Source organism: Herpailurus yagouaroundi, unplaced genomic scaffold, assembly GCF_014898765.1.
Source record: "Herpailurus yagouaroundi ecotype Mexico unplaced genomic scaffold, PumYag 140, whole genome shotgun sequence".
Lineage (NCBI taxonomy): Eukaryota > Metazoa > Chordata > Mammalia > Carnivora > Felidae > Herpailurus > Herpailurus yagouaroundi.
This window is the reverse complement of record NW_024412395.1, coordinates 10292829-10307538: the sequence shown is the minus strand read 5'-3', so window position 1 is coordinate 10307538 and position 14710 is coordinate 10292829. Positions and strand designations below refer to the sequence as shown.

General features: G+C 40.3%; 1 protein-coding gene across 7 annotated transcripts in view; it reads left to right on the top strand.

Moving 5' to 3' along the window:
• The first annotated feature begins 750 nt into the window (after positions 1-750).
• Positions 751-14710, top strand: part of EPB41L5 (erythrocyte membrane protein band 4.1 like 5) — a 149897-nt gene continuing 135937 nt past the window's right edge. For 4 of the 7 annotated variants that reach the window (XM_040474818.1, XM_040474817.1, XM_040474819.1 and 1 more), the window contains exons 1-2: positions 1174-1283; positions 9205-9392. In XM_040474818.1, the coding sequence (XP_040330752.1) occupies positions 1217-1283; positions 9205-9392 (255 nt within the window). In that variant the 5' untranslated portion in view covers positions 1174-1216. Of the gene's footprint in view, positions 934-1173; positions 1284-9204; positions 9393-14710 lie in introns of those variants that run through there. The other 3 variants (XM_040474821.1, XM_040474820.1, XM_040474824.1) reach the window with 3 other exon arrangements.

Here is a 14710-nt window from a genome sequence, read left to right as displayed (position 1 = left end):
AATGACCACTTCCTTATTCCCCATCTCTATCCCCTGCTTTTATTTTTCTCTCTCTCGTTTAACACTGCCTAACAGTATTTAATTTTACTAATGTATCTCGTTTATTTTCTGTCTCTCCTGCTAGCACTTAAGCTGCATGAGGGATTCTTGTCTGTCCTGATAACGCCTCTGTATCTCCAGGGTCTAGAACACCGCCTGGCCCATCACGGGCAATTTCACAAATTATCTGCGGAAAGAACTGATGAAATGTCCCCTGTCCACGCTATGTTAAACAGACATCTATTTCCCATTCCCTGCTTTATTTTTCCTCATGATACCACTATTTTATCTGTATTTATTACCGTCTTTCTCCCTACTACAATGAAAGTTCCTCTAACAATGGGGCAGTAAATATTTGCTGAATGAATCAATTTCTTGGACGAATACATGAATGAGTCTAGCGGCACCTGATGCTGGATTCCGAGAGCGCTAAGCTACCTTTGCGATAAGACTGACTAATTTGGGGGCTCTCTGCCGGCGTGCACCCCCTCCAAAGGAGGAGGTCTGAAAACCATGGTTGGATTTCGGCAGCGCCCCTTTAAACCAGCCGTGGACGCTGGGCCGCTAGCGCCGGTTGCAGATCCGGTAGGGCCTGGCATCGCCTGTTTAACCCGAGTCTCGCCCAGCCGGGAGATTTCCGGGGCGGTGTCATTGCCCATTTAAGATCAGAGCGCCCCGCCCCGGGGGCGGAGCTTAGAAGGGGCTTTAAGGGGCGGGCCGGCGGGAGGCTGGGGTCCTCCGCAGGATTAGCGCAGGGTGGGCTCGCGCCTTAGGCCGCCATTTCTTGGCGTCTCCAGAGGAGCCGCCCCCTCCTCAGTCTCGCTCGGGACCTCTTCCCTTCCGTCGCCGGCTCTCCGTGCCGTCTTCGCCACCGCGCCTCCGTCCCCAGCCCAGGTAAGTGCGAGGCCCAGTGGCCCCGGCCGCGCTGCCCGCACCCGGCTCCGTCCACGCCCCGCTTCGCCTCCCGGCTCGTGGGACCCGTTCCGGCCCGCGCCTGGGCTCCGTGCTCGCGGCCTCGCCTCGGGACCTCGCCTCCGGCCGCCGCTGCTTCCCCAGCCGGCCGGCAAAATATTAAACCTGCTGGGAGGGGAGGGGCGGCGGCGGCCAATCGGGCCCGGCCGCTGAGTTTCGGGCGATACCGTGAGCCGCAGCCGGGAGTCCGGGGCAAGGCCGGTTAATGTGTGCCGGCTCAACCCCTGCCCGGTCCCGACTCCTTCGTGAGTGGCCGAGGGTCGCCCTTCACCGTGAGTTCTCGAGTTAGTTAGCCGTCTGGTTGGCGAGGGGGATGTGGCAGGTCAAGGGAAAAACCCACCTCGAGTGTGTGTCACGATTTTACAACAAAAACCCGGGTGGACTTCGGGGGTTGGTTTGCGTTTGACCGAAACTTCAGCCGCTTGGCAATTGTGAGAGGCAGGTGTGTTCCCTGCAATGGCGGGATCCAAAGGACCCTCCCCGCCCCCACTCGTGGAGCTGGGCGTGTTCTTCGTGGGTTCTTCGGTGTGTGAACTTTAATGGTACCTGTCACTACTTTTGTGGTTACTAAGTCTCATGAATTTTAGCTCAGGGTAAGAAGACCCAAGTCTTTTAAACCTCTCAGCCACATTTTAAATCAGTATCAGAAGTATTTTTTTTTTAAGAGGGAAAGAATTACCCTTAACTCCATTTCTGGCATTGCTAACACGTTGTTGAACCCTCCTTAAGATAGTGAATTATTCATACATGTAAGCTAGTTTGCAGAGTTTTCTTCTTTTATAGGTAACCTTCGTTAGCAAATGATAGGTATTACTTCTGTTGAATTATTCTTTTACAAACGTTTTCTGTGTTGGGATTAGTGGGGCCAAAGGTATTAATATCTTCATGGCACTTCTGTATATGGGTATATTGCTTTATCAAAAAGCAATTGCCTACCAGAGAATGTGGCCATCAGTCACTTAGGAGCGTGTACATATTTCATGACAAACTTCTGAGTTTTTAGATTAAAAAAAAAAAACCTTCAGTTAATACAGTGCGTTTTTATGATTGTAAAGGAAACCTTGTTCATTGCTGAAAAATTAGAAATCACAGATTAAAAACTAGCACTAAAAAAACATATAAACCTACTCTCTGAGAATTCCACTGTATCATTTTAGTGTCAGAAGTTCTTTATTGAGTTCCCAATATGCTGATTACTATGCTGGCTAGGTCATCTTGCTGAATGAGTCAGACCGGGTCCTTTAGTCTTAGTGGGGAAGTACACAGTTAAAAAAATAATTAAACAATTGGGTGTTTAATTACAGTTTTCTAAGTGTTGAAAAGTCTAAGGGTATTGAAAGGTGTACCTCATTTAGACTCAGGAGTCAGGGAATGCTTTTCTGAGGAAATGGGGGAGACATAAAGTGGAAAAAGAGCATTCCAGAAAGATGGAACAGCCGAAACAACAACAAAACAACAAAAAAGGCCTGCAGTTAAAAAGATTGTTGGATTGAGCAGAAGGGATACCAGAGCAGATTGAGCAGCTGGGAGTAGGCTGTCTGAAGGGTCAGGCAGGTAGGAGGAGGAGCTGCATCAGGGAGCAAGGCCACTAAAGATTTTTAAACTGGGATCAGATTTGTGGTTGCTAAAAATCTGCTGTAGCGTTAAGAATGGAAATAGTAGTTGGGTGGAAAAAGTGAATTTTGAAACATCTTTTTTTCTTTAAATAATTTTTAAAAGCTCTTTTGAGGGGCGCCTGGGTGGCTCAGTCGGTTAAGTGGCCAACTTCAGCTCGGGTCATGATCTCACAGTCTGTGAGTTCGAGCCCCATGTCCTGCTCTGTGCTGACAGCTCAGAGCCTGGAGCCTGCTTCAGATTCTGTGTCCCCCTTTCTCTCTGCCCCTCCCCTGCTCATGCTCTGTCTCTCTCTGTCTCAAAAATAAATAAAAACATTTAAAAAAAAAATAAAAGCTCTTTTGACACCTTCATATATTCTTATTATAGAGGACTTTGGTACCTTCACATGACCCTCTCCAGAGATAACCTCCCTTAACAGTTGCATGTCTTAGTCCTTTTGCGTACATGTAGGTATCCCACACCAGGGTGGGATAAAACTTACCATTTTTCTCTGATTTCATTTTTAACTTAAAAATATTGTTGGTGTCTGAGTCCACTGTATTTAAAAAACAGCTGTGTTGTATGCCAGTTGATGTACCATAGTTTGTTTAACCGCTTGATGGACACATTTAAAATTGTAAGGCAGTTATGCCCTGAAAATCCTTATTTCTACAACTTGGATCACATCCTGTTTCTTTAGGATATCTTATCAGAAGTAGAATTGCCAAATGAAAGGGTATGCACGTAAACATTTTTTTTTAAGATTAACATTTTTTTTTTTTTAACATTTATTTATTTTTGAGAGACAGAGACAGAGCATGAGTAGGGGAGGGGCAGAGAGAGAGAGAGAGGGAGACACATAATCTGAAGCAGGTTCCAGGCTCAGCTATCAGCACAGAATGTGGGGCTTGAAGCCATGAACTGTGAGATCATGACCTCGGTTGAAGTCAGACGTTGAACCAACTGAGCCACGTGGGTGCCATATTTAAAGATTTTTTTTAAAAGTTTATTTATTTTTGAAAGAGAATCCCCAGCAGGCTCTGCACCATCAGCACAGAGCCCAACTCAGAGCTTGAACCCAAAATTCACAAAATCATGACCTGAGCCAAAATCAAGAGTTGGACACTCACCTACTGAGCCACCCAGGCGTCCTTGCACATTAACATTTTTGATAGTGTGGTCAGATCTTCCAAAGAGGACAATGTGTGAGGGTGATTGTTTATCCCATATCCTTTTCAACACTGGCTGTCTTTTTATTTATTTTTATTTTTTTATTTTAGAGAGAGAACACCAGCGGAGAAGAGAGGCAGAGGGGGAAGAGAAGGAATTAAGTTTATTTATTTTGAGAGACAGAGAGAGAGAGAGAGAGAGAGAGAGAGCGCCAAGCAGGCTTTGCACTGTCAGTGCAGATCCCATTGTGGGGCTCGAATCCATGAACCATGAGATATGACCTGAGCCAAAATCAAGAGTCAGGATGCCCGACTGAGCCGCCCAGGTGCCCCTCATTTCTTTGACATTAAATTCTTAGTCTATCAGAAATCTATTTTCATATACATTACTTTTTCTCTTTTTAAGTTTATTTATTTATTTATTTTGAAAGAGAGTCAGTGAGTGCACACGGGGAAGGGTGCAGAGAGAGAGGAAGAGAGAATCTCAAGTTGGCTCCATGCTGTCAGTGCAGAGCCCAACTCAGACTCGAACTCAAGCCATGAGATCATGGCCTGAGCCATGAGGTGCCCCTCATGTAAGTTGCTTTTATATTTTGTAAAAAGTAGTTGTGACATTTGGTTTTACGGTTCAGAATACATAGCTATTATATCTAAAGAACCTTTGTTTTTTCTTAGCAGATTAACTACTTGTATAATGAGTTTTTATTTTCAAGGGAGAGGATAAGGTAAAAGGAAGTTTGTTTTTTAGTTCATTTGCTTCCTAGGAATCTCTCAGTTGTGCATTTTGAACATTGTTTTCCCTAAGAAAAACTTTTATTTTGGAAAAATTCAACATATACAGAAGTAGTCAGAAGAATATAATGAACCCTCATATGCCTTTCGTAACAGCTCTGACAATGGCCATTTACCTGGGCAATTTTAGTTTCTAGCCCCACTTAACTCCTTTCCTTGTATTATTTTGGTGCAAATACTAGGCATTGCATCATTTATGAGTATTTCGGTGTGTATCTTTAAAAAAATGAGGACTTTTTGGGGAACATATCTTTAAACTATTGTATCTAAACTGTTGAACATATCTTTACACTATTGTATCTAAAAGAAAAAGGGCAGTAATTCGTTGGTTATCATAAACAAGCCAGTCAGTTTTCAAATGTGTGCATGTATAATTTATATCCTTGGGAAGTTCAGATGACAACTGTCATGTCTTTGCTAGTTTACCTAATTACATAGGAGTATGCGTGCTTGTAAAATGAGGATTTATAGCAATTGAATTTTTAAATACATTGGTATTATTTCAGCATTTTGGCTTCTATTTTCATCATATTTACAAATGCATCTAGTTTAAAGCATCAACTGGTTATACAGGACTTCTTTAACATTTAGTTTAAATTTTTTAATTAGTTTATTTATTGTTTAATTTACATCTAAGTTAGCATATAGTGCAACAATGATTCAGGAGTAGATTGCTTAATGCCCCTTACCTATTTAGACCATCACCCCCCCCCCAACACCTCCAGTAACCCTCTATCTGTTCTCCATATTTAAGAGTCTCTTATGTTTTGTCCCACTCTCTGTTTTTATATTATTTTTGCTTCCCTTCCCTTATGTTCATCTGTTTATTTTAAATTCTTCATATGAGTGTCATATGATATTTGTCTTTCTCTAATTTCACTTAGCATATACTCTCCAGTTTCATCCACGTAGTGGCAAATAGCAAGATTTCATCCTTTTTGATTGCCGAGTAATACTCCATTGTATGTATATATACCACATCTTCTTTATCCATTCATCCATCGATGGACATTTGGACTCTTTCCATACTTTGGCTATTGTCGATAGTGCTGCTATAAACATTGGGGTGCATATGCCCCTTCGAAACAGCACTTCTGTATCCCTTGGATAAATACCTAGTAGTGCAATTGCTGGGTTGTAGGGTAATTTTATTTTTAATTTTTTGAGGAACTTCCATACCATTTTCCATAGTGGCTGCACCAGTTTGCATTCCCACCAGCAGTGCAAAAGAGAGCCTCTTTCTTCACATCCTTGCCAACATCTGTTGTTGCCTGAATTGTTAATGTTAGCCATTCTGACTGGTGTGAGGTGGTATCCCATTGTGGTTTTGATTTGTATTTCCCTGATGATGAGTGATGTTGAGTACTTTTTATGTGTCTGTTAGCCATTTGGATGTCTTCTTTGGAGAAGTGTCTATTCATGTCTTTAGCCCATTTCTTCACTGGATTATTCATTTTTTGGGTGTTGAGTTTGATAACTTCTTTATAGATTTTGGGTACTTCCCAATAGTTCATTTTTGCTTTGTTTCCCTTTCCTCCAGAGACATCTTGAGTAAGAAGTTGCTGCGGCCCATGTCAAAGAGGTTTTTGCCTGCTTTCTCCCCGAGGGTTTTGATGGCTTCCTGTCTTACATTTAGGTCTTTCATCATCCATTTTGAGTTTATTTTTTGTGTTTGGTGTAAGAAAGTGGTCCAGGTTCATTTTTCTGCATGTCGCTGTCCAGTTTTCCCATCACCAGCTGAAGAGACTGTCTTTATTCCATTGGATATTCTTTCCTGCTTTGTCAAAGATTAGTTGGCCATACATTTGTGGGTCCATTTCTGGGTTCTCTATTCTGTTCCATTGATCTGAGTGTCTGTTTTTGTGTCATAAACAGGACATCTTTAATGATAACATCAGACAACTTAAAAAAAAAAATTAGATCCTAAATTGAATTAGGATCTAAAGTAGGTCCGCGCATTGTGATTAACAGATATATATGTATTTATTTATTTATTTATTTATTTATTTATTTATTTATTTTTTAATAAAAATTTTTTAATGTTTATTTGAGAGAGAGTGAGCGCGTGTGCAAGCAGAGCAAAAGCAGGGAGGGACAGAGAGACAGAGACATAGAATCTGAAGCAGGCTCCAGGCTCTGAGCTATCAGCACAGAGCCCAACACCGGGCTTGAACTCATGAACTGCAAGATTATGACCTGAGCTGAAGTCGGACGCTTAATCGACTGAGCCTCCCAGGCGCCTGAAAAGATGGATATATATTTTAAGTCTTTCTTATTAATCTGTAGTTTTCCTTACGTCTCTTCCCCCCTTGCAATTTGTTGAATAAACTGAAATGTTTTAAACAACAAATTTATCATGTATGTTTTGTGCTTGTGTTTTCATGCAGATGCTTTTTAGCTATGATCTTTGATAATTTTTTCTCTCTAAAATATGCATAAATTTTACATAAATTGCTCTGTGACGTAGTAGAAAGAGACCAATATTTGGAGCCAGAAAAATTAGAGTTTGAGCCCCTCTCTTCATTATTTACTAAATAATGGACCTGGCCAATGGTCTCATTTATCGGACCCTTAGTTTACTCATCAAAATAAGACAGTATTTTGGGGAGTTTTTCTAAGCAGCAAGTAAGATTCTTTACTGACCATTTGTTGTACTTGTTGATGAAGTCTATTCAAAATAGAAATTGTGTCTTCAAGGAGCCAATGATAAAGGAGACAGACATGTAAATGAATAATTAAAATCTGATTAGTGAAACAGTAAACAATCTTCAAGTTTCAGTGGAAGTGTGATGATGGGAGTGACTCTTTGGCAATCAGAGAATGTTTCTCAGGGGAGATACAGGTGGAATTGAATTTAAAAATAGATCGGGATTTTCTGATACATGGGCTTTTGACATCTGGGTTAATAGTACCTTTCTTAGGCTGCTGAAATAGTACCTTTGTAAGGTGCAAAGGGAGCAGTGTCTGAAGAGAAACCTGGAGAGAAAGAGACAGGGCCAGATGTTCTATTTGAGTGCTTTTGTAAACCAAAAACCTATCTAAAATTTTATTTTCTTGGTAGTTAAGCAGATGAACATAAAAATGACACCTCTTAGAGCTTTGCCAATTTACTCAATTATGTAGGAATATCCATACTTATCCATATGTGTGGTATGTGTATGATCTTCAATTTATAGGCATTATTTTTTAATGTGCTGGTATTTATTTTTAAATTACCTTTTAATCAAGTTTATAAATGTAACTAGTTGAAAGTCATCTAATCCTAAGTCTTCTTTTGAAAAACAGTACTCTCCTGAGTTCTGTTCCCTTTAAGACAACCACTTTGATTTAAACATATTTTTACTGTCACTTCTTGATTTTTGGTTTCAGGAATTACCAGTTGAATTCCAACTAGGCAAAATGAGGAATTGGCTCTCTGTCCACATCTACCTTTATTATTTATCTTATAGTTACTTTATAGTTGTGTTTAGATCAATATTTAGTGTTTAGAGTATTATGAATATTTAAAATATTAGCTAAGTCATGTAGTATACTGTGATTCCTTTTTCTGCTTGACTTCTTGTTTTCTCTGGAATTAATAATTGTCTTATTTGCATAAATTAGACATTAGGTTAGCAAAGTAGTTTTTTTGGTGTTACCATTTTGTGTTTGTTGTATTTTTAAAATTACTAAACCTGTCTCTTAATAAAGACATGAAAGGAAATGGCATTAACATAATTTAACATTATAAAGAGTTGATTTTACTAAATAGCAATTTAAAATATGTAAGAAATAGAATATTTGATAAAAACATAAAATTTGGATTATATTTGTATTTTAGCTGAAATAGGTGATTTTTTAAAAAAGATTTTATCTTTAGTTATTTTTTTTTAATGTTTTTATTTTTGAGAGAGAGAGAGAGAGAGAGAGAGAGAGAGAGAGAGAAACAGAGCACAAGTGGGGAAGGGGCAGAGAAAGAAAGGGAGACAGAATCCAAAGTGGGCTCCAGGCTCCAGGCTCCGAGCTGTCAGCACAGAGCCCTGCACGGGGCCCGAACCCACAGACCACACGATCATGAACTGAGCCAAAGTTGGGCGCTTAACCGACTGAGCCACCCAGGTGCCCTTTAAAGATTTTATCTTTAAATAATCTCCCCACCCAGTGTGGGGCTCAAATTTGTAATCCCATCATCGTGTGCTCCACCCACTGAGCCAGCTAGGCACCCCTTTTTGTGTTTTTACTGTGATTGCTCAGAAAAGAAATGATACTTCTTAGGATTGTTAGTGATCATCAAAGGATACTTTAGCGAATGGATTGTTTCCTAACATTTGTAGAGGTATACGGCTATTGTACATGAAATTCATTGATCCAAAAGACCTGATAAGCTTAATTAATGTTTGTTGTCTTCTGTCAACTCCTTATAAAATAGTCCAGTAAGTTTAGAAATGCTGTAAATTATAGCTCTATTTTATATAAAAGTCTTCAAAAACTTGGAATTAAAGTAGCCAGTTTTAATTATTTTTTTCAAATTTACTTGACCAGAAACCTTTTTTAATAGTGTATCCATAATACCATAGGATTTTAGTAAATAACACCATATGTCTGACTGCATATTGTGGGGAGTCTTCTAATACTTTTTTCTGTCTGGTTTTTACAGTGACAAAAATGCTGAGCTTCTTCCGTAGAACACTTGGGCGTCGGTCAATGCGTAAACATGCTGAGAAGGAACGACTCCGAGAAGCTCAACGAGCTTCCACGCACATTCCTGCAGCTGGAGACTCTAAGTCCATCATCACATGTCGGGTGTCTCTTCTGGATGGTACTGATGTTAGTGTGGACTTGCCGGTATGTAGGTCCTGCTGAACTTTTGCAAATTCTATACGAGACCACTTTCTGCATTTGAATTCTCTACTGTTACCTTCCTGGGGAAGTTAGGTAATATAGGTTGGTATGGATCAGGCACTGTAATGTTCAAGTACACGGATCAGGTAACCTTAGATACCCAGAATGAAAATATTTCTTTGGGATTAGTGGAACTTAACCTGAAATATTTAATTTTTTTTTTTCAATGTTTATTTATTTTTGGGACAGAGAGAGACAGAGCATGAACAGGGGAGGGGCAGAGAGAGAGGGAGACACAGAATCGGAAACAGGCTCCAGGCTCTGAGCCATCAGCCCAGAGCCTGACGTGGGGCTCGAACTCACAGACCGTGAGATCGTGACCTGGCTGAAGTCGGATGCTTAACCGACTGCGCCACCCAGGCGCCCCACTTAACCTGAAATATTTAAATGATAGGGCGGTTATTGGCACAAAACATTTGTGTGTTTATGTGTGTTCCTTAGGGTAGCTACATATAGGGTACTCTAGTGGATTTTTCACAATCCTTATTGAGCAGTCATTAAAGTAATGAGAATCTTTGGGAATGACAATGATACTTACATGTATACTACAGAACTTTTAGTACTCTATACTTTTCTGTAATTTTCAAAACACTCCTCACTTTTTTCAAAATAAATACTTCTTCAGCAGTTTAGTGTGCTTGCAGAAATTTTAATGAAATGGGGTAAAAGGACTTCATACTCATCAGCTCTGTCTATCCCTTTGCTCCCAAACTAGTTTGCGGGGGAGATTTTTTATACACTGTAATCTTTATTTCAAGACAGGATGTTGTAATTTTATTCAAATTTTAGGTGGTTTCTTTTTCCAGTTATGAATATATAATTATAATTCACTATGAAACAATCTGATATATTTGAAAGGGATTGACTTATTCCTTATAGGCCTTTTTGAGGGGCCGAAGAGGTAGCTATATGGTTTAGGGGGAGTTGAGTTTCTCTCTAAGCTGTTTACTAATACCAAATGTCTTTGTTCTGCATTAAAAGATTTATGTAACTAAGCTGTTAAATATGTGATTTGATGTGTCATTGGATGTACCCTACTATCTTCCCTCCCTACCCATTCTTTTTAGTATACACCTATATACCCAAAATGCAATAAAAAAGTCTTTGTGCGAGGTGGTAGCGTAAATGCTACCTACACTACACAGTTGAATAAACTGTAGAAGACCTTTAACTTAACCTTTAACTCACAGTGAGAGAATAAGGAATTGGATAGTTTAAACGAATATTCTGATTAATTGAATAATTTAGAATGTACTAGGCATGTGCCTTACACATCTTAAAAGTAATAGAACGTGATAAAATTAAACATAGGGTTTCTTAAAGTGTTTTGAAGTTGTCATCATGTGTACGTATTTATTATCTTTCTATGTTAGACTGGACATCTTTAGAGTTTTTGATTCTGGAATACTTGAAGGCATTTACATTTTCTTCCTATAAGGCTTCTTGAGGGTTTGTCAGACATTCCAGTATGTGATACTTTGTGAGGAGTTTTCATATTCATTTCTTTCTTGATAAGTATCTTAAGAGTTTTGTGTACTATTCCATTAAAATATCATTAGATATGTGATATAGATCTTGAGATTGCTGTGTAAGAGACCAGAAAGAAGTTTATTATTACCTAATGGTTGAAGTATGAAGTCTCATGGTTGTTGATGGCGGGGCTGATACTAGGAAAATAGGCTTTGTGAAAGAGCTTTTTAAAGAGATAGGCTAGGGGCGCCTGGGTGGCTCAGTCGGTTGAGCGTCCGACTTTGGCTCAGGTCATGATCTTGCGGTTTGTGAGTTCCAGCCCCGTGTCGGGCTCTGTGCTGACAACTCAGAGCCTGGAGCCTGCTTCCGATTCTGTGTCTCCCTCTCTCTCTGCCACTCCCCCGCTCATGCCCTGCCTGTCTCTCTCTGTCAAAAATAAATAAACATTAAGAAAAAATAAAAAAAAATATCATTAGATATGTGATAAAAAGCTTGAGATTGCTGTTTAAGAGACCAGAAAGAAGTTTCTTATTACCTAATGTTTGAAGTATGAAGTCTCACGGTTGTTGATGGAGGGGCTGATACTAGGAAAATAGGCTTTGTAAAAGAGCTTTTTAAAGAGGCTAGGGGTACCTGGGTGACTCAGTCAGTTAAGCATCTGACCTCGGTTCAGGTCATGTTCTTGCAGTCTGTGGGTTTGAGCTCCACGTTGGGCTCTGTGCTGACAGCTCAGAGCCTGGAGCCTGCTTCCGGGTCTGTGTCTCCCTCTCTGCTTCCCCACCCCCCCCACCCCCGCCAAATAAACATTAAAAAATTTTTTAAAGAGGCAGGGTAGAGTGGAGGGGAAACTGCACTAGTTTTGTTTGTTTGTTTGTTTTTAATTTATAAAATATTTAGTCTTGAGAGAGGCAGAGAGAGCATGAGCAGGGGAGGGGCAGAGAAAGGGAGGGAGACACAGAATCTGAAGCAGGTTTCAAGCTCTGAGCTGTCAACATAGAGCCCAGCACAGGGCTTGAACCCACAAACTGTGAGATCGTGACCTGAGCCAAAGTCATGTGCTTAACCAACTGAGCCATCCAGGTGCCCCAAAATAACTCTTTTTTTTTTTTTTTTTAATTTTTTTAAATATTTATTTGTTTTTGGGAGAGACAGAGTGTAAGTGGAGGAGGTGCACAGAGAGAGAGGGAGACACAGAATCCTGAAGAAGGCTCCAGGCTCTGAGCTGTCAGCCCAGAACCCGATCCGATGCAGGGCCTGAACTTATGAACTGCGAGATCATAACCTGAGCCTAAGTCGGATGCTTAACTGACTGAGCCACCCAGGTGCCCCCAGCACTAGGTTTTAAAGTAGTGGAACAAATGGCTAGTGACTGGTATAGAATGGTTTCCTATGCTTGGTATGCTCAGTAGTGTGGATGTGATTGCTTGATCAAGGACAGAAATACTAGCTGACCTCTCACATAGACAATTGCAGTGAAAAAGCCAAGAGTTTTAGGTTTGACTCTTTGGGGAACTAGAACAATTGCCTTTTCAGCTCTGCAGGTGAAATCCTAGAGTTGGTAAACTAATTCTAGATCCTTTCATGGGTATAAAATGGGCATTGGCCTGCCAGCTAAACTGTTTTACTAAAAAAAAATAGACCAGAGGAATGTTAATTTCTAAAAAAGAAAGTCCCCCCCCCCCTTTTTTTTTTTTTATTTAGCTTCTCAACCAGTCTAGTGTTATTCCAAAAGAGGATTTAGAATTGATTTTAGAAATTGGATGAAGCATATACTCATTTCCCACTAGGATTAAGGTCACTAGTGATCATAACAAACCAGTGTGGAACTAAGATGATTGCCTAGGCAATATGTAAATGATCATCAGTGAGTGATTAAATAGAGTGCTTTAAATCTTTGGACTTCAAATTAGTATGTACTGGTAGTATGGCCATTTTTTCCTTTTGCTGACTTCTTCCTCTCAAAACTGAGGGAGGGATTTAATTACCTTCTCTCCTCCCCACCTACCACTCCCCCCCCACCCCCCCCTTTTTAAGAAATAACTACAGAAATGCCTAATGCCTTTTGGTGAATGATAAAAGCATCGGGTAGAAATTTCTGACTGATTTTTAAATTTTCTCTTTGGAAATGGCCACAGAAACTTTGTTGATTTATGATCTTAGTGTTTAGTAATAGCCTGTCTTGTATCATTCTGCATCTTTCGAACTTGAATAGAAAATGTTTGACTAACCAATTTGGTAATTTAATAAACCTATTTTGCTGATGTAGATGCTGAAGGCTTTAAATTATATAGCCCATGTGTGGTTATACTTTTATTTATTATATATGTGTTTTTAATTTTTTTAATGTTTATTTTAGAGAGAGAACGCGAGTGGGGAGGGGCAGAGAGAGGCATTGTTAAGATGGCAGCACACCCCATGTTGATCTATAGAGTCAACATAATCCTCACCAGAGTACCAGTTGATTTGTTTATAGAAATTGACAAGCTGATTTAAAAATTCATATGGAATTGCAAGGGACTCAGAATAGCCAAAACAATACTGGAAAAAGAACAAAGTAGCAGGACTCACACTTTCTAGGTGTTTGTTTTTTTTGAGCAAGAACATGCTCATATGCACCCCAGCAGGGGAGAGGGGCAGAGGGAAGAGATAGAGAATCTTAAGCAGGCTTCATGCTGAGTGTGGAGCCCAACACAGGGCCTGGTCCCATGACCCTGGTATCCTGACTTGAACCGAAATCAAGAGTTGGATTTAACCAACTGAGCCACCCAGACGCCCCTCATACTTCCTGGTTTTAAGCCTACTGTAAAACAACACTAATCAAGATGGTGTGCTACTGGCACAAGAATAGGCACGTAGGGGTGCCTGACTGGCTTGGTCAGTGGAGCATGGAACTCTTGATCTCGGGGTTGTGAGTTTGAGCCCTGTTTTGGGTGTACAAATTACTTAAAAATAAAATCTTAAATGGGGCGCGTGGGTGGCTCAGTTAAAGGTCTGACTTCAGCTCAGGTCATGATCTCGCTTTTCATGAGTTCGAGGCCCACGTCGGGCTCTGTGCTGACAGCTTGGAGCCTGGAGCCTGCTTCAGATTCTGTCTCTCTCTCATTCTGCTGCTCCCCCTCTCTAGCATGCGCTTTCTCTCTCTCTCTCTCTCTCAAAAATAATAATAAACATTAAAAAAAATTCCATTGTATGATACATTGTATTTTGTTTATCCATTCATCAGTTGGTGGACATTTGGGTTGTGTCCAGCTTTTAGCTACTGTGAATAGTGCTGCCATGAATATTCTTGTACAAGTGTTTGTTGGAATACATGTTTTCAGTTCTTTGGGGTGTGATATCTAGGAGTGGAATTGCTGGGTCATGATAATTCTATGTTTAATTTTTTGTGGAACCGACAAATTGTTTTCTGTAGCAGCTGTATCATTTTACATAGCCACCAGTAATGTAGGAGGGCTCCAGTGTCTCCACATCCTCAACACTTGTTATTTTCCATTTTTTTGATTATAGTCATCTTAGAGGATGTGAGGTGATATCTCATTATGGTTTTGATTTGTAGTTTTCTTTAAAAAAAATTTTTTTTTAATGTTTATTTATTTTAGAGAGACAGAGAGCACGCAAGGGAGGGGCAGAGAGAGAGGGAGGCACAGAATCTGAAGCAGGCTCTAGGTTCTGAGCTGTCAGCATAGAGCCCAGTACAGGGCTTGAACCCACAAACTGTGAGATCATGACCTGGGCCAAAGTTAAATGCTTCACTCACTGAGGCACCCAGGTGCCCTGATTTATAGTTTTCT